Raw genomic sequence first — 26040 nt, 5'->3', positions numbered from 1 at the left:
ACATCTGACTCTTGATTTCAGCTCAGGTCATGATCTCAGGGGTCATGAGATCAAGCCCCGCATCCGATTGTGGCCTCAGTGGGGGGTCTGCTGGAGATTCTCTCTCCCTCCCCCTCTGCCCCTCCCCTCCACGCTGGAGCTCTCCCTCTCTCAAGTAAATAAATAAATGTTTAAAAAAAATAATAAAGTTCAGAATAGGCCTTGGCCTCCACCCCCCAGGGAAAACACACCATAGCTGAGAAACAAGAAGAGTTCATCTTAGCATCTGAGTCTCCAAGGGTCCAGGCCCTGCTGGATTAGGGCTATTTAGTGAATTTTCAAGGGTTATTTTGGCTACACGTGATACACACAGGCTCTAGAAAGCCCTCCCCTGGCCTTTCTCTACCTCCCGCTCAGGTCAATGGAAGGCCCCTCTGCATGGTTCCACCTCCTGCCTCGTTCCTAAAGGCTTTGTTTGGGTGAGGCTTCCTATCACCCCAGTTCCCCCGAGAAATGCTCCAGAGCAAAGTTCTAGGGGATAAATCCACCCCCTTGGATTTGTGTTTTAAAAAAACAAAATCCTCGGTTTTATTTTCTTTATAACCCTGAAACAATAACCACGACTGCCGTCTCCTTTTTTTTTTTTTTTTTAAGTCTCCTTGAAGGCCTCCCTCACCTTCCTGGGCTTCATCCCTCAGAGGGTAGAGGGGACGCTTAGTACTAGAGCCTGCACCCACATGGGTGCATGCCCGGCCAGGCAAACCCCAGCATGGAGTCACCTGGACAACCCCAGGCAGCCCGAGGATCTCCCCATCACTGGAAACATCCCAGTGGTTACCCAGACATGCCTCCCCGCAAGGGTGCATTTCAGAGCGCTGGGGGCAAACTCCCAACAGCGGCCTAGACTAGGCGGGGAGAAACCCAGCAGCCCCGTTAGCAGGCTTTGAGGGGAGGTCAAGCCCTTCTCTTGTGTTTGATGACTGACGGCTGCCGAATTTCCCCGTGCTGGGAGCTGCTTCATAGTCAGGGTCTCTGTGGCTGGCCCCATGCTTCGACCCCAGCATGCTGGGCGAACTCTAACCAAGCCCTAGGCTTCTGCCGAGGAACGGGTCCGGGGGCCACGCGGCATTCCCCACACAGCCCCATGGCCCAGGCAGACCCAGACCCTGTCAGCGCTCTGTCTAGTTGAATGATTGGCCACTTAGGCCATAAATTGGCCCAAGTCTACTGGGAGGATCGCTGAGACTGCCCCAAGCTTTGCAGGGGGGTCATGAGTCCCCCAGCCGCCTCCACGATGTTCGGCGTCTGCTGTCTTTTCATCTGCCTGTGGTCGGAGCTGGACACACGGACGCCTTCGGAGCCAGGCAGATCACAGGGTTGTGCAAAACAGCAGTGGAAGGGATAGATGGCTGTCCCAGAGGGCAGCCACCACTGACACCAAGAAGCTGGGGACATGAGGACCTCTGGCATCTTCTAAGAAAAGCCCCATATCCAGATTTCTAATCTTTTTTTTTTTTTTAAAGATTTTATTTATTTATTTGACAGAGAGAGAGACAGTGAGAGAGGGAACACAAGCAGGGGGAGTGGGAGAGGCAGGCTTCCTGCGGAGCGGGGAGCCCGATGCGGGGCTCGATCCCAGGACCCCGGGACCATGACCTGAGCCGAAGGCAGACACTCAACGGCTGAGCCACCCAGGCGCCCCCCACATCCAGATTTCTACGCGCAATATCCTTGTTTCTCAATACTGGCACCTGCTTTCAAACGTCAAACACCGCAAGCGCCATAGCACCCTATTCTGCAGCCCGGGTTTGCACACGGCAACCTGTTTGAAACCTGGACCTGGGAAAAGGATGCCCAGTACTGAGCTATTTGCCCACTGGGGAAAGCAGGAAGGACACTGTTGGCCTTCTCTGGGGAAACCTCTCACAATATTTTAAAGGAATAAGATATGGGCACAAACAGTACATTTCTAGAAAAGAGATTTTTGCTAGAAAATGCATACAGAAATAAAAAATCATCAGTTCATCATTCCAACAGAGTAATGAATTACTGGAAACATCTTACATTAAAGCAGCTACCCACTGACACATGGCACAAGATGTATATTCAACTTTGGGATAACACTGATAACGTCTCCTGGTCTCTGTACCATACATTTTTAGAAATATATGACCAAGTGGTTTAATTAGTTCATTGTACCTATTTTTACATGAGCATGTCTTTCATCATTCTGAGCCTCTACTTTGCACTCGATGAGTCAAAGGAACCCTCACTGTTCTGGGGAGTTAGGTTGGTACTCCTCAGTGGAGCAAATACCCAATAGCGCCTCTCCAAAAATAAGAGGTGGATTCACACTATTCTCTTTGGAAATCCCTTCAGCGAGCTTTTAAGGAGTGCTTCATGCTTCTAACGTGTGTGTGTGTGTGTGTGTGTGTGTGTGTGTGTGTGTGTGTGTGTGTGTGTGTGTGTGTATGCGCGCGCGCGCGCGCTAAATCTCCAAAAGTGTTTTAACTTTTAAGTTGGGTAACTGAATATTTTCCCGTATTTGCATCCTCTATTTGATATTTATTTAGTCTTTCTACATGTCTTTACTTAGTTAATACCAGGAGAGATAAATATGGTGGTGCTTTTGCTGCGAAGCTTCAGTACATTAATATAAATTGTACACTAATTCCCCCAAAGCATATATATGTTGTAAACCTGAAGACTTTTCACACAGCTGCTTATTGCTAAACAGTGCCTTGTCCAGAAGGGGACAATCTGTGTCTCTAATTGCTGTCACTGAAGCCGAGATTCATTATGTGACTTTCCCATTAAAATGTGAGCATTAATTTGTATAATGAAATATCACCCACTGCAGTGTTCATTAGCCATGCCCTACTGTATACGGCACATTGTTAGCTACCTAGAAACTGTAGTTAATTTCACTAATGGATATTTCCCTACTTAGTGTTTGGTAGGAAATTTATACTGTAACATTACCTCTTAAACTTTTAAGGAAATTTAAATTCAATCAATTATTTTCAACAAAAGTTTGGGATGTCATTAAGGCAGGAACAGCAAGGTTGGGGGACTGTGGAGGAATAAAATGGGCTTTTAGTTCATCTTAGAAATTAAAAAATGATAGAATTTAATTCAAAACAAAAAGAAAAGAAAAAGAATCGTCTTTGGGGCAAGCAGATCTTTCCCCCCCCCATCATTATTCAAGTGACTGTCTCCCACTAATGACAAGAACACATGCTCTCCTTTTACGGAAAAAAAAGGGGGGTAGGCACCCATTTTAACCAATCTCTTTTTGAATATTTATTCAATGTGCTTTCATAAACGTTTAAAACAGCCTGGTTAACTTACTCAGAAGAGGAAACAGAGAAGCATCAAAGGTAAGGGATGTGGACATCAGGCGTTAGGCACCTGAGTTAGGCCCACTGAACTCTCATTTCCACCCACAGCTAGAGACCAGTTGGTGCTTGGGAAGCTCTTTGAAGATGAAAGGTAGTTTCCAAAACGGCATGTGTCATTTATCATCTCCTGAGGCGGCCTTCCACACCTCCAGGTGCCACAGTGGCCGCTTCCCTGCCTCATCGCCTCCCTAACCTCTCTGTGCTGATGGGGAAACTGAGGCACGCAGGGTCAAGGAGGCCCGGCCATGGGCCATTCTGAGTTAGGGGTAAAGGAGGAGCCAGGGTGTACAGTACTTCCCTTTTACATCGCCGGGAGGCTGCGTCAACACACCTTGTGGGTACAAGTCACTTCCTTTCCTCCCGCTGGTTATGGTGTGGACACACACTGTCAAAGAAATGTTGCATTAATTCCCTAAAACAAGCCCAAAAATCCACCCAGAAAAGTAAAAAAAAAAAAAAAAAAAAGCAATACAGCGCAACACTTAGAGGAGACAGATCTGGGTTGCCCCCTGCAGTTGATGCTGGGCGATTCGGAGTGGGTCACTTCACACCTCTGTGTGGCCCCCAGTCACCAGGGTGCTGTGAGGGTTAAGGAGGGAATTCAAGTGCAGAGCTCAGCACAGTGCTGGCCACCGTTACTATTATTGTTCTTATTACCCCATCCCTACTGGCTGCATTTTTCTGCCGCCAGCCAGTGGCTACCGTGCTGTATAGACACAGCCTCGGTCAAGAGGCAAGAGAATTCCCGGCCCCCGCCCCCAGCTGGGCACACATCCATTGGAGGGTACTGCAGGACATATAGGTGGTTCTATCAGGACAGAGAAGCCTTGCCCGGGGATAAGCATGCAAGCGAGAGCCAAGGAGGGCACCCCATCCAGTGACTGCCTCTCTGAGGCACCCACCCGGCAGGGGTGAGCAGAGCTGGGCGTGCCCACCAGCCCACCCTGACCACAGCCGAGAGCCCTTGAAAACCACCTCTGGCTTCCCTGCGCAAATCCATTTTCATAAAGAGGTTCTCAACTCAGGGCCGGACCAGTGCATGCAGCACATCAAAACCAGATTAATAAACCACTCGCATAATTTGAGAGGGGAAAAAAACTAATGAGATTTATTTTTAATTAGTCCCTGAACTTTCATGCCTCCAAGTTTTCATGAGTGAGGTTGCTTATTACATTTCTCTAAAATGGTTATTCCTGAGACAACAGGGAGCCTCCTGGGGAACCCAACGCACAGGTGAGCCGCCGGAGGGGACCCAGCCTGGGGTCCCGCGGCCAACACGTGGGGTGTCACACCTGTCTGGGGCTTGTGTGGGGGACACACCCTCCTTCAGCCTTTCAGAGACTGACTGATCAGCACATGCCTACCTCCTATACACACAACAGACACACTGGACCCTGGAGGGTCTCCCTGAGATGGGGCTGGTGGAGGCGGCAGTGAGGGGAAGAAGGAAGTTCATTTTCAGGGAGCCCATCAGGGAGCGACTGGCCAGCCTCGGTTGGGGGCAGCCTAGGGGACATACCTGCCTCCTATTGCTGGTTAGGACTAAATGCTTGCTGATGCATCCCCATGATGGTTAATTTTATGTGTCAACTGGGCCATGTGGTACCCAGACATTTGTTCAAACGTTATTCTGGGTGTGTTTGGGAAGGTGTTTCTGAATGAGATGAGCATCTGAATGCGTGGACTGAGTAAAGCAGATTGCCCTCCCCAACGCGTATGTATGTGGGGGGCCTCGACCAGTCCATTGAAGGCCCCAACAGAACAAAAGGCTGAGAAAGGGAGAATTCACTCTCTCGGCCTGTCTTCTAGCTGGGACATCCACCTTCACCTGCCTTTGGACTTGGGCTTGGACTGGGACTCTCACCCACTGGCTCCCTTGCGTCTGCCAGCTTGCCTTGCCGAATGCTGATCCTGGGACGTCTTAGCCTCCGTAACTGACGGAGCCAATGCTTTATAATAAATGTCTTTATATATATGTAATCTATTCTTTGATTATCTATAATATATATTACATATACTTAGAATATATCATATATTATATATATACCATTTCTCTGGAGAACCCTGGTACCACCTCCTTTCTGAGCCTGTGCTGATGGGCCCTGAATTCAAATCACCTGCGTGTACGCGAGATGACCAATGACACACATCCAGTGACTGGATCTTAATCAGCCTCAGATGCTGTGAAACAGGAAAGCAGTCCAGCCTCCCCTGGGTAGGCAGGAAGCAGCGTCTGCCCTGAAAGAGCCAGAGTGGGGTGGCCTCTGGGATGTGAGGGTCCCTAGGGAGCCCTGGGGTCCTCCGCGTGCCTCCTTCCATCCTGCAAGGATCAGCTGCAGCTCAGGGGGCAGCAGAAACGGTCTAGCTCCTGCAGGCTCTCCCCAGCCTCCAGGTGTTCAAAGCAACCTGACTGGTGCCTCTCCTCCGCACCTCCCTAATAAACAGGTGTTGGGAGGAGGAGGGCAGTAATTGAGTTAATGTGTACTGGAGTTAAAAAAGGAAAGTGGTTTTTATCAGTAGATGTTATATGATCAAGACGGCTCATGAAGATGGAATAGGACAGGAAAACAGCGAATGTACCACCTCATCTCCCGACCAATTAAAATATATTTATTACACACTGGATTTTTAAATGTGCTCATATGGGTCCATTATAGAAAAACTTCAGAAGATGGTATTTTGGAAAACATGGATTCGGTTTCATAGACCACTGGCCATGTTGCTTCGGAATCCAAGAAAACAGAGAGAAAGGGGTGGGGCAGTGCAGGACGCCCCCACAACTGGAGCCCCAGGTCCCCTCGTTTGTTAACAAATAACTTGATTTTGATTTTTAATTACTCGTGTAATCTACACTTCAACATTGTCATAATGGATATTTATTTTGGTGATTTAGAACATGTAACACTTTCTGTTCTATTCAAATGCATGAGTATAAGCATGTTCCAACTTCTTTGTTCTTTGATAAAAAGGAAATTGATCTTTATCTGGTTACCATTCTGCCTTTTAAACACAGCAAATGCTGTTTCTGAGGGGGGCTGGTGGTGTGATGTTTCCATGGCTTCTTTCATTTTCTCCCTTATTCCGGGAAGTTTCCGGAATGCCTCTTGTCCACGGCCCTGTCTTGCTTCTCTCAGTGTCTCCAAAGACTACTGGTCACAAATCTCAGAAGTTTGTGAAACAGAGGAAACGGAAATTTGGGGAAAAGATAACCTTTCTCAAGCTTTAAAACTTCAAAAAGCGGTATCCATTGGCTTCCACCCATGTTCAGCAGGACTCCTGCCAAGTGTGGTCCTAATTTACCCGAAATATTCGGCGGAGTGTCTCCTATTACTGATGGACCAGCTGATGGGAGTTGGGCCCCGCGGGGTCAGCAGAGCTCCTGGTTGGGAAGAACTGCCTTTTCTTTCCTAACCCATACTGCCTGGCAGGACAGACTTCAGCTGTGGTGAGCCACCAGCCACACAGTAAGCTTGGCCCGGGGGCCTGTGTCTACAGCTAATAAGAGGACAGTACCACAGGACATGCCTGGCCAGGTGTTCACACTCCTGCAGACAGCCCAACATTGGGTGCCCCGGTGGATTGCCTCCCACTTCCTGGTATCTGTGACCCCTCCTTCCCCGACTACCAGCACAACCCAATCTGGGGAAGAAAGTGGACATCAGCATGATCTGAGAAAGCCAGGTATCTGAGCGGCCTCATCCTGAGCCTGATCACTGGGAAGACCTCACTGAGAAGGGGACTTTGGTGCCAAACTCTGAAAATGAAGGAGCAAACCAATGTACCTGTCTGGTAGAGAATTGCAAAGGTCCTGAGGCCAGAACTCAGGAGGCCCTCACCAAGCTCGATGGGGAGAGGGTCTTCTATATGAACCCGCAGACCAGCTGCCATACTGTGGCTTCCAATGGGTTCACATGGGCAGGTTGCCTTTCCAAAAGGACCGCAGGTTCCCTGGGGAAGGGTCCACGTTCCTCACCACCCTTGTCCCCTCCGTGCCACCTGGCACAGTCCAGAGACTATAGGAAGTTCACTAACTTATTCTCAAGTTTGTTCTGACATTCAAGATTTCAAATAAATTTATTGTGTCCCTACTACATGTAAGGCACTCTGGTAGGCCCTAGGATTCTAGAAATTATAGCAATTAAAAACATGGACAATATTGCTACCCTCACATTCGACTTGGTGGGAGACAGTGCATAAGGAAATGAACAACTAAGCTGAACAAGATAATTTCAGGAAGTGCTAAGTTTAGGAAGAAAATTGAACAAGGGGCACGAGGGATATTTTAGACGAGGTAATCAGACATGGTCTTTCTGAAGAGCTCACATGGAAGCTAAGCCCCCAGTGACCACTGGAGGAAGGGCGTTCCAGGTGGAGAGCACGGTGGGCACGAAGGCCCTGCGGTAGGAATTGGCGCTCTGCACTGGGAGCGGGGAGGAGGCGGAAGAAGGCCATGGGTTTGGAGAGAGATAATCAGGATGAGGAATGGTGCAAGATGGGTCAGATCCCACAGGGCCTGGGGGAGGGACAGAACAGGTGCATCGTTTGAGAACCTCCCTCTTTGCTCTGGATAACTCTAGGAGAGAAGTGCTCTGGGGCAGGGAGGGGTGGACGATGGCGATGCTTAACTGTGGCCCAGACCACGAATAAAGATGGCAGCCCATGGCCCACTGACACCTGTTCTTGGGGCTCCTCTCTCTGTGTCAGGGAGATTTGCGGGCACCAGGTGAGGTTCCAGGTGAGGGCCTCCTTCTCTTTAACCACACACTGCACCCAATGCCCACATGCACTAAATATCCTGCACAACCCTGAGCTTTATTGATTCCTTGGGAAATAGACCACAATTATTTTTGAAAATAGATGGCATATTTGTCTATCCTCTGAAGCAGCTCATACTCCAATAGATAAAGTGTCAGGAGAAAAATCAAAGAAAATGGAGGTGTCCATATCTCAGATAGATTTTTTTTTTTTTTGGTATTGGCAATGTGCAAACGACTAGCAGAAAAGCTAAAAAAAAAAAAAAATGACTGAGGGACAAGGCAGACAGACCCCCAAGAAGTCCTCATGTCAAGGGCCTAGGAGGATATGAAAACAGGAGAAATGACCACGGTGGTCCAGCAGCCACTTCACCTGTTTGGTTAAGAGCACCTCCACTCTTCTTTTGAGGGGACCCAGCCGAGAGCCACCGGTCCTCCATCCCGGGTAGTGCGCTGCCTCCACCAGCCCAGCCCCAGGTGGGGGCGCCGAACCCCAGCTGGGAACGTGGGAAGGGAGCTGCCCCGTTCCCTTTCACACTCAGGGTCTGAGCCGGGCTCTCTTGTGCTCTGCACCTGCAGGGCCCCTGATCAGGGCGAGGGGTCCTGCTCCATTACACGCATCAGCAAACTGTCCCAGGGCCTACGCCCAAGCATCCTCCTCCCAGACCTGGGCCACAGGGGTCTGCATCTACAGGCCGAGTGCCGCTCCGGAGGGAGGCCAGAAGCGGAGCGACGAACCGGGGCAGAAGGATCCCGCAGCGGTGTCCCGACAGGCCCGTGGAGGGCGCAGTGGTGCTGGGGGCATCACAGGGGTGACCTGCACCGAGAGCGTGGCCCCTGCTGGACGCTGCGCCCCCAGACGCGCCCGCACCTCTCACCTGTGTGTATCCTCAGGTGGACCTTTAGGTGATGGGATGTCCGGAAGGTCTTCCCGCAGTACGGGCAGTCCTTCATGGCCGAGCCCAGGCTCCTCTCGCGAAGCAGCGCGGGCTGCTGGACGCCGGCAGCTCTCCCAGCCTCCTCGCCGATGTCTGCAGCGGAGGAGAACATTCGCACATCATTTCAGCACGTCAGAAGCTGTTCACACCAAAACTGCTAACACCACACAAAGTTAAACATGTCACTACTACACCTGTCTATTTCATTCTTTAAATCTGACAGAATGCTGACAATTCATGTATTTTCTTGTTATTCTCTTAAATTATTTCATCTTCCCCATCATCATTTTAAGCAGCATATGGTACCTTTATATTGAACTGAATTAAACAAGAAAAGAAACAGCTGTGTCAGCAGCTGGTTTGATTTCTTCTTTTGCTTAGCTCCTATTAAATATTTTTTTTCCAAAAGTTTAAAAATGTTGGTGTTTGTTGAATCTGATTAATTTGTAATATGGACTAGCTGGAGAGCTCACTATAGGATCGAAATCACATTTGCATTATATCTAGCAACAAATGGAAGAAAAAAAAATGTGTCTCGGCCGAGTCCCGAAGACATGCAGACATACAGCTATTTTGGGACAGGAAAGACAATTATCCACAACTGATCATTTCTTCCTTGTAGAGCCTGGTATCCATCGCTGGCTGCTGTAATCTTATGAAAGGGAGAAGAAAAAGTATGGAAATGCGATTCCACAATTAGCCCATGATAAACATATAGTGACATATTCGAAGTCATGTGCAGAAACTCAGCTGCAAAACTCTCATAAACTTCGAGCAGAGCAGTTAAATCTTTGTGCAGTGACTTGAGAACTTCCTCTGTAAAGTATCAATACAAATTTTCCTTCTTGCTGTTATTTGTTATGTAACCCAAACCATTAGAAAATGGAATAAAATTTACATACGGCTGCCTTCTGCACAGAAATGATGGGACATAATAGTAAATAAAACCGTGAAAATATCTAGTGGTTAGAGGATATGTTATTGCAACACCCAAGGCCCGACATCACACTGCCAGAAAGGCGACATCCAGGGACCAGGGCAGGAGCTGGGAATCTGCAGCTCTCGGGAGGGGAGGAACCAGAGCCCTCTCCTCTGGCCTCCCTGCAGAGCCAGAGGCTCACCCCCTTGGCACAGAACACAAGCTCCTGGGGCTGGCGGGGTCCCAGCCCACCCTCTAGGATGCATGGTAGATCCACTAGGAGAACAAGGGGACCTTCAGATAAAATAAGCAGACCCGTGAGTTCTGCAGAGAAGCAGAATAAACAAGATTTGTACCTTCCAAGCAATGGAAAATGCAAATTGCTTTTATTCCACAACATCCGTTCCTGGTGTTCTCCGCTAACAGCCAAAAGGGACAGACTTATAGGCCGTGCACAAGATGAAGGCAATCACATTTAGTTCTTATTTGGATGTTTGCTCCAAGCAACCGTGGAAACCCCTGGCTTCAAGCATCCTCTCTGCGTTTGGGCTAATAATGCACAGTGATAGTGTCACCCTGGAAAAGTCCTTTGAAGGCTCACTTTTGATCCCATTCTCTCCAACTCCTCCAACCAGCCTTGGAAGAGCCGTTCAAAGGGTCTATCGGCTCAGCATTTTTTGTCCTCATAATTTTGCACAGGTAGCAGGACCAGGTTTACTGGCATCTAGAACCCAACCCACTTAGCACCAGCTTTCTGGTCAACCACATGAATGTGTTAAGGCGGCTATTGAATCGGGGGCGGGGGGGGCACGCACAAAACGATTTGTTTTGCCACTTCACGGCAAACCAAAGCCCCCCTGCGCTCATAGTGGGGCGCTCCACGGCCCACAGGTTGAGCCCACCGAGGGCTGCTGTCCAGGAGAACAATGGCCAGATGCCAATTTCAAGTCAACCATACCCTAGGTTTAAATAGCTGGGATGCCATCTCCTACCCATCCTCCCGCCCCCAGCCACCCCAACCCCAAACGTGTTGCATTTGTCCCCCCCCAGCATTCTTCAGCTTTCCTTTTGTGGCATCGTGAGTTCAGCTTAAAAATCACAAAGAGCCCGATTAAAGTTCTGTCAAGTGCTCACTGCCACAGAGTTAAGATACCCTATTTAAGTGAGAAGGCCAATAGCTGTCAGTTTGAATTATAAGCAGAACTAAGTGCCCCGGATGTTGGCTTCAGGACAGAGGTAGTAGGCAGGCGTGGACTTTTGACATTAAATTCCTGAAAAGCCCCACGCACTTCCCCAGAACCTTCCTCCAACAGAGCCCATTAGTGAGCAGTAAAAGGCGGAGCTGTCCAATAGGAGGGAGAGAGCGTGGAGGACATACTTCTACTGTAGCTTTTGGGGAGTCCTTGTCCAGGGCACATGATAAATACATAATAAGGCCCATGTACCACTCTGGAAGGTTCTATGGAAGCTGAGGACAAGAAAGGCCTCACTATATGAGAGTCTAAGTGATGGCCTGTATCTGTTTTCCTTTTATCTTTCTATCTTGGACATGTGTGGCCCAATAAAAAGAATAAATTTGTAAGATAAACAGCTTTCTTTGCAGATTTAAGAGTCTAATTTTCACTTTACACAGAAATGGTGTTGTTTTATTTTTTTGTTTTGTTTTGTTTTTTGGAGGGCCAGAAGGCCTATGACATTTACTCTTAGACTAATCCAGCTAGAAAAAACAAACTCTGCGCCACGATGAAGGGGAATTGTGGGGGGTCCCAGGAAGCATCCGAGTGGCTGAACGCCAAGGATAGCCGTGGCTGAGTAAGCACCCTCGTAGGGCCTATGTGTGCATGGGCGCCCAAGCCCAGATGGGTAGCAGAGAGCACGGCGTGCCAAATTTGGTCCAGCCACACCGGGAACCCAAGAGAACGCCTTCTCTCCCCCAAGAGTATAAAAGCACCAACAGCTGTCCTTCTGCAAGGCTCCCCAGGATGGAGTCCCCAGGCTTTGCCTGTGGCCCCACAGAGCTGGCCGCTGAAGCAATCACCAGGCCTGCTTACAGAAGGACCGGCCTTCCCGGCCTATCCAGGAAACAGGCGGTAGAAAGGAAGAAGCATCATAAAAGTCACATTCGTCATCTTTCCTCAGACTGTTTGTGGATTGGTTTCAGCTTTTTAAAAAATGTCCTTTTCCTAAAACCTGCAGTATCTCTTTTCCCCGTTCAGACACTTTTTCTAAGTGCGTTGGGTAGATGGAAGGTGGACGTGTACACAGAGGTCAACCCCAGACGTGTCTGCTTCTCCTTGCTCATCGGTGAAAGAAAGGCCAGTCAGTCCTGCTGGCTTCTAGAGGCCAGGGTGTCCCCGGGAGCAGGGCATCTGGCTGCAGGCGGAGGCCAGCTTCAGCCTGGGTGGGTTCTGAGCCTTATGTGATGGGGAAATGGCAGAGAAAGAACTCCGAGGACTCCTGTTTCTTTTCTTGACCCCATTAAATATGAGATCTATTCTTCAGAAATGGATGTCTTGTGTGGATGCAGCAAATGATACTCCAGAGGACACAGGCTGTATGCATAACCCTTCCAGAGCTTTGGCTTAGAACAAGTAAATTGTCCACTTGTATCAAAAGCCCTGCAAGCTTTTTCCTATTCCTACAAGCTAAGACTGGCTTGCTGAAAAACAGGAGCTGGCCTAGTCACTGCAAGCTATGTTTCAAGTATATGTTATTTGGGGGCAAGGGGACATAAGACAAGACCTTCCTAATTTTGTCATCTCAAGGTCAGACACCATGCCTCCCACATTTCCATTTCCTTGTTCTAATCCTCCAAGTGTACAGCAAGGTTGGCCTAGATCAAGGGGACATTAAGGTGCATTACCTTCCCCCCAGCATTCACAGACGGAGAGTGGGAGAAAGGAGGACCCTGAGGGATTAAACATGGCACGGATCATATTAGAAACCTCATCCTCAGTGGAGCCACAAACCGGCAGCCTGGATAGACAAAGAATCAAATACTTAGGAAGACAAACAACTTTCCAAAAGTTAAAGCCTAAACACACACAAAATACTACCAGCCGCTGTCTGAATCCATCCTCAAAGTTGGCTATCCTGCTGGACATGAACATGATTTGAATTTATGGGGGCCTCATTATACACTTAAATATATGTGTGTGTGTGTGTGTGTGTGTGTGTGTGTGTGTGCATATACACTGCAATGTAAAAACTTAGTTAATGAAATAAATTTGTATTTTAAGGGTAGATTTCCCCCCAGGTTATCTTTAAACACTGAGCTTCCTTGGTACATATTTAAAATAGGCTTGTTTGCCGAGAAGGCTGACTTGGGAGTCAGGAGATGGCATCTTTTCCTTCCAGATTCCTAATGCCTGGCTGTCCTTAGGTAAAACCCCTTAAGCCACCGCCTGCCCTGGTTCCACCTGGCCCAGAGGACTGAGCCTGCCGACCCTTCCCCTCCGGCTCCCTATAACCCTGCAGTGCTGTCTTCCAGGCTGTCTTCATCCACTGTCCGGCTTGGCCTCATCCTAAACCAGATGAGAAACTAGAGAGGGTCTTAGAGAGCCGTGAAGGAAAACCAATGAAAGAGACAGTAAGTGCTCCTAAATAGTCCACGTGCCCCCCTATTTCCCCCAACCTCGTTTACACTGAGCTGAGATCAAGTGACAAGTCCCGGCCAATGGCTGGAGGCCACACCGCCTCCTCCCTCTCCCTCGCCTGCCACAGTGGCCTTGAAACACAGGGGTTGGGGTGGCAAGAATCACAAACCTAGAGGACGATGGGGCGCTGAGTCTCCAGATGGCCGGCAGCCGCCCCATGCCAGACTTTGCATGAATGAGAAAAAGCCACGGAGATTTGGAGAGCCGTCATCATCGGAGGCCACTGGGAAGTGTCCAGGCAGAGTCCACCTCTCCTGGTCAGGTGCTCCGGGCTTAGTCCCAGTCCCGCAGGCAGTCCCATCGACTCACGGAGCGAGGCCGGGGAGCAAGAACCAGGGAGACCAAAAGGGACAGAGCAAGGCAGAGAAGTGAAAGCAAAAAGAGGGTTCCTCCCAAAGTGTGCCTGTGTGCCCCTTCTCACTCCATCCTGCCAAGGCGGCCCTGCCCTTCACGTGTCCAGAAGTGTATCTTGGCAAGACTTCCAGGAAAAGAAATGATAATGCTGCTGCTGTGGAGGCTAAGTCCATGCAGCGACGGGAGAGTTATCCCGGCAACGGCGCTCGGGGAGGGGGGCTGTCTGGATACCTGAGCACTTACTACTTTATGACACAAAATGCCATGGCATTTTAATTTCTATGGAACTTCTTGTGTAACAGAAAATGCATTTTCCCAGATGAGTTGTGCAGTTAATTCTGAGTGTCTGCCTTGTGCAAAGAGCATCTCAAAAGCACGGCTCTCGCTTCATTAATGAAGAAGAAAACTATTTGGGGAGTCCAAGGGGTAAGCAGAACACCGAAAAATTGCATCCCTCTTAATTTCTTTGCCCGCAGACGCCGGTGCTTTAAAAATCTTTCCAGGAAACAGCTAACACCTTGGAGAAGGTCTGAAGGAATGTGTACTTCCTCTCAAAAGCTTAACACTTTCCCTTATTTTGAAAACTTTAAAAATAACAGACCCGAATGAAAACAGCGATTACTGTGGTAGAGATGCCTGGTTCAGTGAAGACTTCCCTTTTGCTTAAAAAATGATTTTAAATTAGTGGTATGCAGAAAAATTAGAACATTCCCGTAAACAATTCTACTTAACTCTAGGGGGATGAAATGCGTCCAGAGTCAGTATTAATCTGGTGTCTCCGGTTCATCAGAGTTCTCTGCTAGATGCCATATATAGTCATGTTAAACAGTTAGGCATTAATATGGATTGGCCAAAGTATTTGTTTAAATAGAGAGCTATTTTAGAAAAGGATGTCCACTTGTGGAAGGTCAGTTCCCTATGGGTTCTTAGGACCAGGGCCCGGGGCTGGGCTCACTGGCAAGCCCAGTGTGCGCGTGAGCTGAACTCTGCGCACAGAGGTGGAGAGGGGGAGGGGTGGAACGTTCTCGCTTCCTTTTCTCACCTTCGACCCAAGCTCAAAACTGTGCGGAGCTCCATTTGCTTTTGGCAAGATAGGATTTCTGGAATTGGGGAAATAGGTCATTAAAAGGGCTAAAATTTGGAGAGAGAAAAAATATAAGATACTAGGATCTCAAATAGCTTCTCTAAAGCAACATTTTGATGAGTTAAGTGAAAATGAATCAGAAACACATGGATTAAATTTCCCTTAAAATACACAAGGGCTTCAAAATCAAGCACTGTGGGCCAAATGTGTTTCTGGTTTTACCAAGCCCAGAGCCCTTTCTTAATTGTCTGGCAGGGGAGTGTGCGGAACACCCCCACTGGTGACTGGGCCACCCATGGGGTCTCTTCCCTTTGGCACTGTGGGACGCTGCTGTTGACAACATCCTCGGCAACCACGTTGTCGGCTCTCTCGAGGCCCTCAGGGCCCGGCAGTGGGCAGGCGCTTTTCGTCCCCAACCTGGGGACTGTGACTGTGGATGCAGTGGGCAGGATGTGGGCCCCACAGAAGCGACCTAGGACAAGACATCCGGTGCGATGGGTCTCTTTGGGCTCTGCACACCCCTCTCTTCGCTCTGGCTCGGCCATGCCTAGTGGGCTGGGACCCATGCCTGAGACACGGTGAGGGTGAACCAGTGCAGAGTGGGATCATCTGTGAACCCGCCCGGGGTGAGGAGAACCAGGCAGGAGACTGAGTCTGGAGGGGGAAAACCCCGGGGAGCCGCCACCTCCAGGGGAAAAGCCAGGTTATGAGCAGAAGGACAGCCCACTGGTTCTACCCCCAACTCCTTCTCATGGCCGGCAACCCCCTTCCTAAGTGGCCCCCACGACTGCTCTGACCTCATCAGACTCCCGACGGTACTCCAGACCCCGCATTCTCTGTTCTCCTCAAGCCCTCCCAGCTGGTACCCAGCTTAGAGTTTTGCTCCTGCTGCCCTCCACCTGGGGTTCTCTTTCCCAGAATTCACAAGGAGACTCGCATTCGGGCTTTGGTCCCAAAGGCATCTCCTCGGAGAGGTGTCTCTGACCATGCCATCCAAAGGACGGCACGCCTCCCAGCCCCCCGCACGCTCTTTCTCTGGTTTGTTCCTTCACAGCACCCACCTACCACCCTCTGCAGACTCGAACCGACCCATGCATTGTCTGCTTACCACCGGTCCCCTCCCCAGAGCCTGAGCGCCACACCAACACAGTCCATTTACTGCTGTGTGGCTTTCTATCCCCTCACGTGGTAGGCACTCAGCTCATAGCAGAAGCTCCATACATACTTCTTTTTTAATTATACATTTTTCAATAAATAAAAGAATCGGAGGAGGCAGGCAAGTCAAAATTCAGGGGCCAAGATCGGCTCCTGACTGCAAGAGGGAAGCTGCTTTGAATAGCCTGGGAGGAACCAGCCCAGGGCACCAGCAAAACACCAGAAATGCTCCCAAGGGCTCAGCACCTTCAGGGGCTGGAGTGTGACGCCAGCGGGGTACGCAGGAGGTCAGGGGCAGGCTGGAAGGCTTCCTGGAGGAGGTGGCCCCTGGGGGGGATCTCCTAGCTCCCTCTCTGTTCAGGTGGAAGGAACCATGAACACACACTTAGAATCAGCAAGGCCACAAGTGGGCTTTTTAGAAGATAGGGACACGTTGCTGAGGTACCATCCGTTATTTCACTTGCCCACTTTCTGGCTTTTAAAGGAAGATCTAGCTGGCATGAGAAGAATCAGCCACCCCTACGCATAAAGAGACCTTTATCAGTAGAAGAGTACAGGGAAACAGATATTTTTAAAGTAACCCATGCCTCAATTACTATTGTAATTATTGCAAAATATTTGTTATGCCTTCTTTTTTCCATCTTTTAAATGAAGTACTCCTTTCTCAAAAAAAAGAAAACTATAGAAGCCTCTACTTTCAGTAAAGCATAAATTCCCAAAAGATTTCCACATAATTTATTTTCTTTAAAAAAAAAAAGAACTATAGCTTTTAAGATCCTCTTAAGATAATTTACAGCCCCCTCGTTTATTTACTGGGGGGAGGTGTTGGGGGTAGGGAGAAGACCAGAGGAGATGTCTTTGACTGCCGGGCGGGTTTCAAGGAATTCTTACCTAAATGACACCAAGCACAGACTGGACTGATCTTTTTTAAAATGCACTTGGTCAGTCGCCATAACTTGTGGGGCTGAGTTTTCTCTTGGGAATCAAGCGCAGGGAAAAGAGAAGGCATGATTTGGAGATAACGTCTCCCCTGGAGACATGTTTTGCCATATTCTTTTTTAAACAAAGAAGACATCTTAAGCACCTTGCAATATCTTTCATTTAATCGTTGGCAGAAGGCAAGTCCCTGATGAACGCTGGCCTGTGTCTTTCTCTTTAACCAGCTGAGTGATCCAAGCTTTTAATATAGCCGTTCCAATTATTGTAAAAGTCATCTAGTACCTTATAACCACAAATATTGACAGTTTATTGCACAACACATTCCTGACATTTGAAGGTCACACCATACATAATACATACTCTTTTATAAAAGTGTCTGGAACAAAGAGATACATGATAAGCAATTACCTCTCCCGGCTTGTATGTATGTACAGTGCAGACTGACTTGAGGTTGCTTAGGAGGCACATGCACCATTTTAAATAATCTATTAAGGCAGCATGGAGGCATTCATGATGGATAATTATGAAATGGCTCGTGGACACGGTGCAGTCGGATTGGCTGGCCGGGGCGTGGGGTCTGGACGATTCTCCTCCTCCCAGGTTCAGGTCACAGTGCCACTTTGCCGTGGAGAGCCCTGCCTCATTTCGCACTCGCCCCCCCCGCCCCCCCAAAGCCACCAAGCATAACAGAGTCGCAATATGTTGTTTTTCAGATTGGTCCTCATGCGGCAGAAAAGAATTTTAAAACTCCACCAGGCCTGCTTCAGTGGTACCCCTCCTGCCCCCAGCCTCCTGAAGTGGCCACAGCTCTGGTCCCACCGCCACCACGCTGCCCGGCCCCAGGGCCCTGGCAGCCACGAGCATACTTGGCTGCCAGGCCCCGGTGAAAACCAGAGTGTAGAGTGTGCTCCAAAAAACTGGGACAGGGAAGGCCATGCAGATCTCCAGAGGAACATTCTGAGCAGGAAGGTGCCTCACACTGTCCCCTTCTCCGTCTCCTCCCTACTTGTCCTTCCAGCCGTAAGTTGGACAGAAAGGTTCCAGCCACACAGGAAGCAGAAACCGATCCCAATCCAAAGGCTTCAGGTCAAAACCAAGCTCCACCAATTCTCAGAAGTGTGATTCTGGCTGAATTACAAAAAATGTCTCTGAGGTTCGGTTTCCTTATCTGCAAAACGGGGCTAGAAATAATGATTTGTAGCACGGTGCCTGGTGCAGGATATGCGCCAATTAATGGTGGCTTTTAATAGGAATATTGCCAAAGGGACATGTCCTGTGCCAGGATGGCATGGTGGGGACAGCAGAGGCCTGTGGCTTTAGGGCCCTCCCCTCCCCACTAGCCCGAAGCTATGGAACCAGACACATGCCCAAGGTCCCAAATGAGGGGCAATGTTTCTTTCCCGAAAAGTCCAGGGTGGAGGAGTTTCTCCAAAGCTCTAAAGAACCAGGCAATCCTCCCAAGTTAACAGTGAAAAGCAATTCAGGCTGCAGTTGAGCTTCGCATTGATGACAATCTTTAATCACAGATGAGGCGGCAGGTCATTAGAACCTACACCAGACTCCCTTCCAAACGATACTAATGACTGCTGTTTGAAAAAAAAAAAACATATATATATATATATGCATGTATAAACATAAATACATATATATATTTTTAGAACTGTATTAAAATAAATAATCAGCAAATTCTCAAGATAATCAAAAGGGCTTCGAAAAGTAATTTTATTTTGATTTCCAGAATGAACGCCCTGAAATTTAAGACACGGGACCAAAATGATTTCTATAAAGATGACGTGTTTATTAGCATTAAATCCCAGGGAAGAGGGCTTCCTTATAAAGAACACATTTTTGCATCTGAAAGGCATGCATATTAAAATGTGTGTGTTTCTTTAAGAAGCTATTCTGTTTTAGAGGGTAGCGGGTAAGATAGGGCGTCACGTGATCAGGAGGTTGCTATGGTAAATATGCATTTTTTATTGAAGAGTAAACAGTGGCAGAAAACAAGTGTCAGTTGCCAGCTCTGAAGTTACTGCCATTTTTGAGCTGCGCTGACTTCTCTAGCCCTTTTAATTTGAGAACCTTTATCGGAAAAACGCTATCATTGAATCAAAATTAAAAATTTTTTGAATAAATGCTGAACCTTTCAAAACCCTGTAGTGATAATTACTTTGGATGGCATATAAAAATTAGCAAAATAATAATAATAATAATAATCTCTCCAGTTCTGCTCATCACAGCACAGAGATCTTTCTGGAGATCTGTTGTCCAGCTGGCGCATCTCCAAAGGACAAAACCCTTGGCCTTGGCTCAGGCCACAGAGCAGAGGAGCCAAAGATATAGCCGAGGCTGCCCCACGGTCCATTGTTTTGGTAGCCGCAGGCAAAACAAAGCCAGAGGGGATGCCCTGGGGAATGGTCCTCCCTGTCCCATGTCCCTGTCCCGCGAGGCTGCTGGAAGGGCAGTGGACTGTTGTGAATATAGCTAGGGAGCTTTCAGCAAAGTTTTCACTGTTTCCCTCCTTGTAGGAATTGGGAAGAGCCTGACAGTTCTTGACATCCACACTGGTGACCTTACCTAATTACATATCAGGCCGTGTTATAAACCTCGGATAGCAACCAGTCCCATCCTGAGTGGGCCTCCATTGCTCTTCTGGCCAGGGGAAGAGTCTGGCTTCTGTTCTTCTCTGATACCAGCTTTCCTTCCAGCCTGTGGCTTGCAGAGAACAAGCCTGTGGTTCCCCCTCCTCCACATCTGGCACGTAGTAGGTGACACACCACTCTTCACCCGACACATGCATACATGAATGACACGTGAGTACATGAACTGACCCCCTAGCTCCGGGCAGAACCAGCTTCCTGGGTAGCAGCCTTTAACAGGAAGGTCAAGTCTGCTCCTTCTTCCTTTGATCACAGATGAAAGTATCAAGTGTTGGCAAATTTCTCAAAGGGAACTTTCTAGACTCTGCGAATCCTACAGACGAGTCCAAAGGAATCTTGACTGGGGACAAGGAACAGACTAAGCAGGAGGAGGGTATCCCACAAAAAGCCCCCAGGAAGGAGGGGTGGCAACAAGCAGCCTTGCTTTTGGAGTTGGGGGGCAGCAGGCCAGAGCAGGGGGTCCGAGAGGCCCCCAGGCCTGCTCAGAGACTGCCGCCGAGCTGGAAGGGCCCAGCTCCCGGGCAGCCCAGCATCTCCCAACACTGACGTCTGTTTGACTCCAAGATCTGAGTTCGGGCCTCAGTTCTGTGATTCCCAAGCAAACTGCTAAACCTTCATGAGCTTTAGTTCCTTTGTAGTAAAACTAGATAATCATTGGATAATGGTACTTCTCACAAAGGAACCGGAGGGTCTCGTGAAATAGGGGGTTTGCAGGGCCTTCATGCACCTTAAATCCCGCAGAGGCACCTCGGCCAGGGTGAGAAAATCACTGGCTTCGAGATCGCTGGCTCTGGCTTCCAGTCTGGGCCTGCCCCTCCGGGCTTTGTGTTTGCAAATGTTTCCTAGCCTTGCCCAGCCTCCAAATACTGTTTGTAAAACGTGAATAATGACACCTACTTTGCAATCTCTTGTGAAAACCAAATGAGATAATGTGAGGAAAAGTCATCGGGTAGATTCTCAAGGAACAGTCCCCTCCTCCCCTGAGATCTCAAATACAACACAGAAAACCAGGAGAAACCAGCAGGTAATGATCCATCTAATGGGATCACCATGGGAGCCCTTCAAACGGCCAGCTCTCCCCCCGGGAATTCCCAGGAGGACTCACGCTGCCAAACTGGGGAGATCATTTCCCATGCGCCAAACACCACCAGCCCCTGGGGTAGGGAATCCATGAACAAGGCCCCATCACGCCTACATGTTCTAGTCCCTTTGTTATAGCTTATATGGCACCTGTCCTGAAGGCACTGCCTAGATATGACAGACTTATTCCAAATATCTCATTGAGGTGAGCAGTGGGGGGCGGGAAGAGAAAGGTGAAAGACTGAGATGACAGGGAGGGAGGAGCACACAGTGTCTCCAGCAGCTCAGGCCTCCCCACGCTGTGCTCCGTCTGTCCACGAGGTGACCAGTCTTAAGGGCATTGTGTAGCTGCCTCTAAACATCTCTGCCCTATCTTCCCACTACAGCAAGGAGACTGCAGCCCACAGACCCTCTGACCAGACCCTTCATGGTCCTGGGAAAGTACACCCCAAGGTGGAGAATCTTTGAGCCATCCTTTGGACCCAGGGCAATGACCTGGGACCGGGGGTATGACCTGAGCTGGAAACTTCCCTCAACAATGCTTAGGGGGCCATGGAGATGCCAGCCCCACCCTGGCTTGCTCTGGATCTGTCCAGGGCATCCCCAGCACATCATGAGAATCCCGAGCCAGCTCTCTTGGCTCTGGAAAAAGGTGAGAACCTTTTTTCCTGATGGACCTCGGAAGCTCACCACACGCTGGTCCCACTTCCTGAAACACGAACTCCAGACCCCAGGCCCACCACCACCTCCTACTTGCCTGGTTAATCCCACTCATTCTTGAGGGTTCAGCTCCAAGGTCATTTCCTTTGGGAGATGTTCCCTGACCTTGGGATCACCCCAGAACATGACGTTCACAATACCAACCAGAGTCTGGGGCTTGGCCCGTGTGTGTGATGCCTGCCTAATTCTGGACGCTCCCACTAGAATGTCTACTCTTTAAAGGCTGGGATGGAGTCTATATTTCTCACCTCTGTGTCTCTAAAACTTCCCAGCACAGAATAGGTGCTCAGTAAATACTGAGCAATGTGTAAAGAAAGGAAGCCATCTTGTCCTTTTAAGTTCTTTGCTGGCCTCCGCGGACCTGCCCCACATCACACTTGCGCAGGCGGCCTGCGCTGTGAGGGAGGGACGGGCTGCAGCCGGCTCTCCCCCAAGGGGAGGCGGGACACAGAGAGTCTGCGGAGCCTCAGTCTCCATTCCCTTGCCCCTTGTCAGCCCAGCCACTTAGCCTGGGGGTGCCGGGCTGCTTCTCTAGCCTCTCCTTGAGACACTGCAAGGTTCCTACTGCCAAATCCTGACTCCCTCCGAGAACAGAGCTTGCTCACCGGACCGACACCCACCCCACTTGTTGTTCAAGACTGTTCACAATTTCTCTTACCCCAAGGCCTTCCTTGTCCACACCTGCCCCGGCCAGGGCCCAACACCTGTCCACACAGACATCAGACACTGGGTGTGGTTTTGCAGAAAGACTGGCAACTCCAGGAGCCCTGCCCTAGATGCTGGGGGCAGGCGGTGGGGAGGGCATGATCCAGGGGAACAGAACCTTAGGGTGCACGCAAGAGGCTGGGAAGGTGCTGGCCCCGGACAGCTGCTGCTGCTGGGAGAGCAGAGGCCAAGCCCTCGGGCAGCGCATCAGGCCGTCGGTTCTGCCTCTCTACTTTTTGCTGAGTGTCAGGGCCTGAGGAGAAAGTCTGCCCAGACATATGGTCTTGGGGGGCTCTGCACACACTACTGGACTAGGGAAGAGGGCTCTGCCTTCCCATCTGAGAGATGCTCCCTGGATGTTCCTCTCCCTCAGCCTGGGACCCTGGCCTTGCAGGTGCTCAGAGCCTCCCCCCCCATCCCCCTTGCAGCTCACCCCTCCACGGACACTGTGCAGGAGTTACTGCTATGCTCGCTTCCCCCAGCAAATCTTTGGTCCATTTGGTTTCCCTTGGAATCTCCAGCCTCTAGCCAGGTGCCTGGCACATAGGAGGCACGTAATATTTTTCGGACAAATAACAACAATTTGACAAGGGCGACACCACTTTGCTAGATGGGATTCTGGTGACTTTTCCTTTAGGATGGAAAATCACTTTCCGTGTTCCCTTTGGGGGCTCTTCCACAGGAATATTCAAAGCAGGGCTGCATTCACAACACATATTGTCCCGTAATGCTAATTTCTATCCCATAACTGAGAGAGACAACTAAGTGTTGCAAGGTTATTCAAAACTCCTGCCCCTTATCCTCTGACTTCTCCTTAGGGGAAAACTGCACAGGAATACATTTCCTCATCTGTATGTGAAAGCACGGTTATAATCCACCTATCATGATTGCAATTTTGGGAATCAGAACGGAGATCCAAACAGCAGTATGATCTACATTTTAGCCACACAGATGACAATAAATTAAGTCAAAGAAAGAGTTCGGCATTAACTCTCGCTCTATTCCCTTCAAACCCTGTAAGAACAGTGAAGCCGTCCTCTGTAAGCCCTGCAGCCCACCCAGCCTAGGGCCACCCCGGCCACTGCCCCACAGCCTGGAAGGGGAGGTTCCCAAGCCAGCTGCCAGGTGACAGGGGCCCTCAGTCCCGTGTGCTCAGGGCAGTGACCAAATCAGGCTGTGCACCACGGGTTCAAAGCCACGGTGAGGCTGCCAGCCATCCTTGGCCAAGGGCACGCTGAAGCCTCTGGGAAGTGGCAGGCAGGGCAGGTGGCATGCTGACAGAAGAGCCTGACATCGGTGGACGCCAGAGCCGGGGACTTGGACCCGGGGACAGACGGCACACCGTGCCCACCACCTTCACGCCCTAGCCCAAGTCCCTGTCCGTGCCTGGGCCTCTGTTTCTGCCTCTGCAAAGTGTGGGGACAGTACTCTCATGGAGGCGGCAAACGTTCATCAGAGGGTCCACTTGCTAAATTTGGTTTCAGCATTTACAAACGTGGGGCATTTCACCCGTAGCCCAGTGTGAGCTTCTCCTGGGAAACCGGGTCTGCTGCAGCCTCCAGAAGCGAGGGCTGTTGGGCTGGGCAAGGGGTGCCTCCTCCCCACCAGGCCCCTCCCTCTCCCCCACTACCTGGCTGTCCCCACCCTGCCATTGCCGGACACCCTTTCCACCCCTAAAGACAGCCTCAGTAACCTCGGTTGAGCAAATAAGGCAGAAGCCTCCAGACTAATTCTCATAATTATGATGGTCTATTATTTCAAAGCCAGCGATGATTGTGGGGTCAGGTGCTCAGAGAAAGAGGGAGAGAAACATACTTTAAAGTGATAGCAAATATCCTTTGATTCTTTGCTATGATACCAAATTGTATCCAGAAATGCCGAAACATGCGCTCACCACCTTAGTCAAATTTCAAAGAGGCCTCAGTGGGAAGGGCAGTGATGAGAGAGAGAAGGAGCAAATGGGGAGCCATGAAGTTTAAAGCCCCCTGTCCCGGGACGGGATGGCTGGCCTGAGCGAAGGGGACCCTGGCCCCTGCTCTGCCCGCCACACCGGCCTGGAGGCCTCACACTCACCACACCTGGCGTTCAGCTCTTCCGCATGCAGGAACCGCCAACCTTCTCCTTCCTGCCTTGTCCAGTGCTCCTGCCCAGCCTCACTCCTTGGCCTCCCGGCACACCCCCATCCTCAGAATCTTTTCTGGATATTTCTACACAATGACATGCTGCTCTGGCCTGCTCTCCAATTTTTCTCGTGTGTTTAGATTCCAGCCTGCTTACCAAGAGCACCCTGTGGGTTTGCCTGTCTCGTCATCACCTACAAAGCCGAGCGAAGGGCTGGCCCATGGAGTCACTCAATAAACACATGTTGGTTGACCTTTCCATTGTGAAAGACACTGCTATTATCTCCTCTGGGGCGTTCTTTGTAGGGCTTCTTCAAGGAGAAAAGCGGGTCTGACCAAGGGACTAAAACACGGTAGACTTTCTGGCCTCATTTCTTGCTCAGTTGGGGCCCCCCGTATTTGCTCGGATGTGCATTAATTCATCCAGGCAGCAGACATTCCCGGGGTGCCCGGTCTGGGCTGAGCACGGTGTTTTGGAGACAGGGACGGGGGATGGGGAGTAGGCAGGGCAGCCCTCATGGCACAGGGGGCCTCAGGGACTCGGGGGGCCGACATTTGTGTCGTGCAGTGAGGTACGCAGTTCTTTCTCTGGTCCTCGCTTGTCCAGGAGAAGTAGGTCACAGCAAACATGGTGACGGACCCTGCCGTTCCTGTCTGCCCATGCTCCTCTGGGCACAAATCTCTATGCTGTGTCAGTTCCTCAACCGGGTCCCTTTCCGAATGTTCTCCTTTTACTTCTGGGGCTTCCTTTCAGGAGCAGGAGGCCAGGCAGCACCAGGACACCCCACCATAAATCTGTGGCTGTGGGGCTGAGCCCAAGGAAGGGCCCCTGCCTTATCAACAGAGCCCCTGACCTGTGCCCCCTGCTCTTGTGCTCAACCACAGGGCACCTGCTAGCATCCTACTTTGTGCCGATAGCATGACACGCTGCCCATGAAGACGAGAGGAGGCTGAGTTTTACTCTGAAGGAGCATGCCTGGGGGCAGGCCAAATACCCAGCAAATAATGATGATGCTGATGTGATGATCGTATAATGAAATAGAAACCAACAAGTGTTAAGTGAAGGCTGAAGACTATGATTACCATCCCCATTGTACAGATGAGAATACTGAGGCCACAGAGTGGGCATGCCTCGTCGAGGCTCACACAGCCACTGAGGGCAAAGCAGACTGGAGTCGAGGTCTCTGAATCCTGAGACAGAGCTATGCGCTCCCCGGGGGGCTGACATTCATAGTGAGGGTTGGTGGTGAGGGACACAGAGGGGGAGCCCAGCTTGGAAGGGCTGCAGGGGCGGGGTAGAGGTGGTGCTCTCTGGAAGCAAGAAGAAGAGGCTGGTCTTGACACAGGAAGAAAACCCACTCCTAAGCAAAGTCCGAACAGGAACGGCAGAAGCTCAGTGGGGCCCCACCAGAGGGGAGTTGTGCCCCTGGAGGCGGAGACCCCAGGTCTGCCGTCTCCTGGTCGCTCTTCCGTTTGGTCCTTTTTCTGTGCTCTACCCAATCACAGCACTTGTCACGCACACCCTGAGTCTTCCAACCCCATCCGGGTCCCAGAGCCCCTCCTGCCAGATACGGCTAGC

The 26040-nt window shown here is 50.1% G+C and overlaps 1 protein-coding gene across 2 annotated transcripts in view; it reads right to left on the bottom strand.

The window, feature by feature from the left end:
- Window positions 1-26040, bottom strand: part of ZNF536 (zinc finger protein 536) — a 228023-nt gene that overhangs the window by 146018 nt on the left and 55965 nt on the right. The window contains exons 2-3 of one of the 2 annotated variants that reach the window (XM_088027160.1): window positions 9013-9165; window positions 3712-3765 (exon numbers count right to left, since the gene is read on the bottom strand). In XM_088027160.1, coding sequence (XP_087883286.1) covers window positions 3712-3765; window positions 9013-9165 — 207 coding nt within the window. The remainder of the gene's footprint in view (window positions 1-3711; window positions 3766-9012; window positions 9166-26040) is intronic. The other variant, XM_028123669.1, reaches the window with a different exon arrangement.

The sequence above is a fragment of the Eumetopias jubatus genome, unplaced genomic scaffold (assembly GCF_037043125.1).
Source record: "Eumetopias jubatus isolate StellerSeaLion01/CBP00866 unplaced genomic scaffold, mEumJub1_p1.0 scaffold_10, whole genome shotgun sequence".
Classification (NCBI taxonomy): domain Eukaryota; kingdom Metazoa; phylum Chordata; class Mammalia; order Carnivora; family Otariidae; genus Eumetopias; species Eumetopias jubatus.
This window is presented reverse-complemented; position numbering and strand designations above follow the sequence as displayed.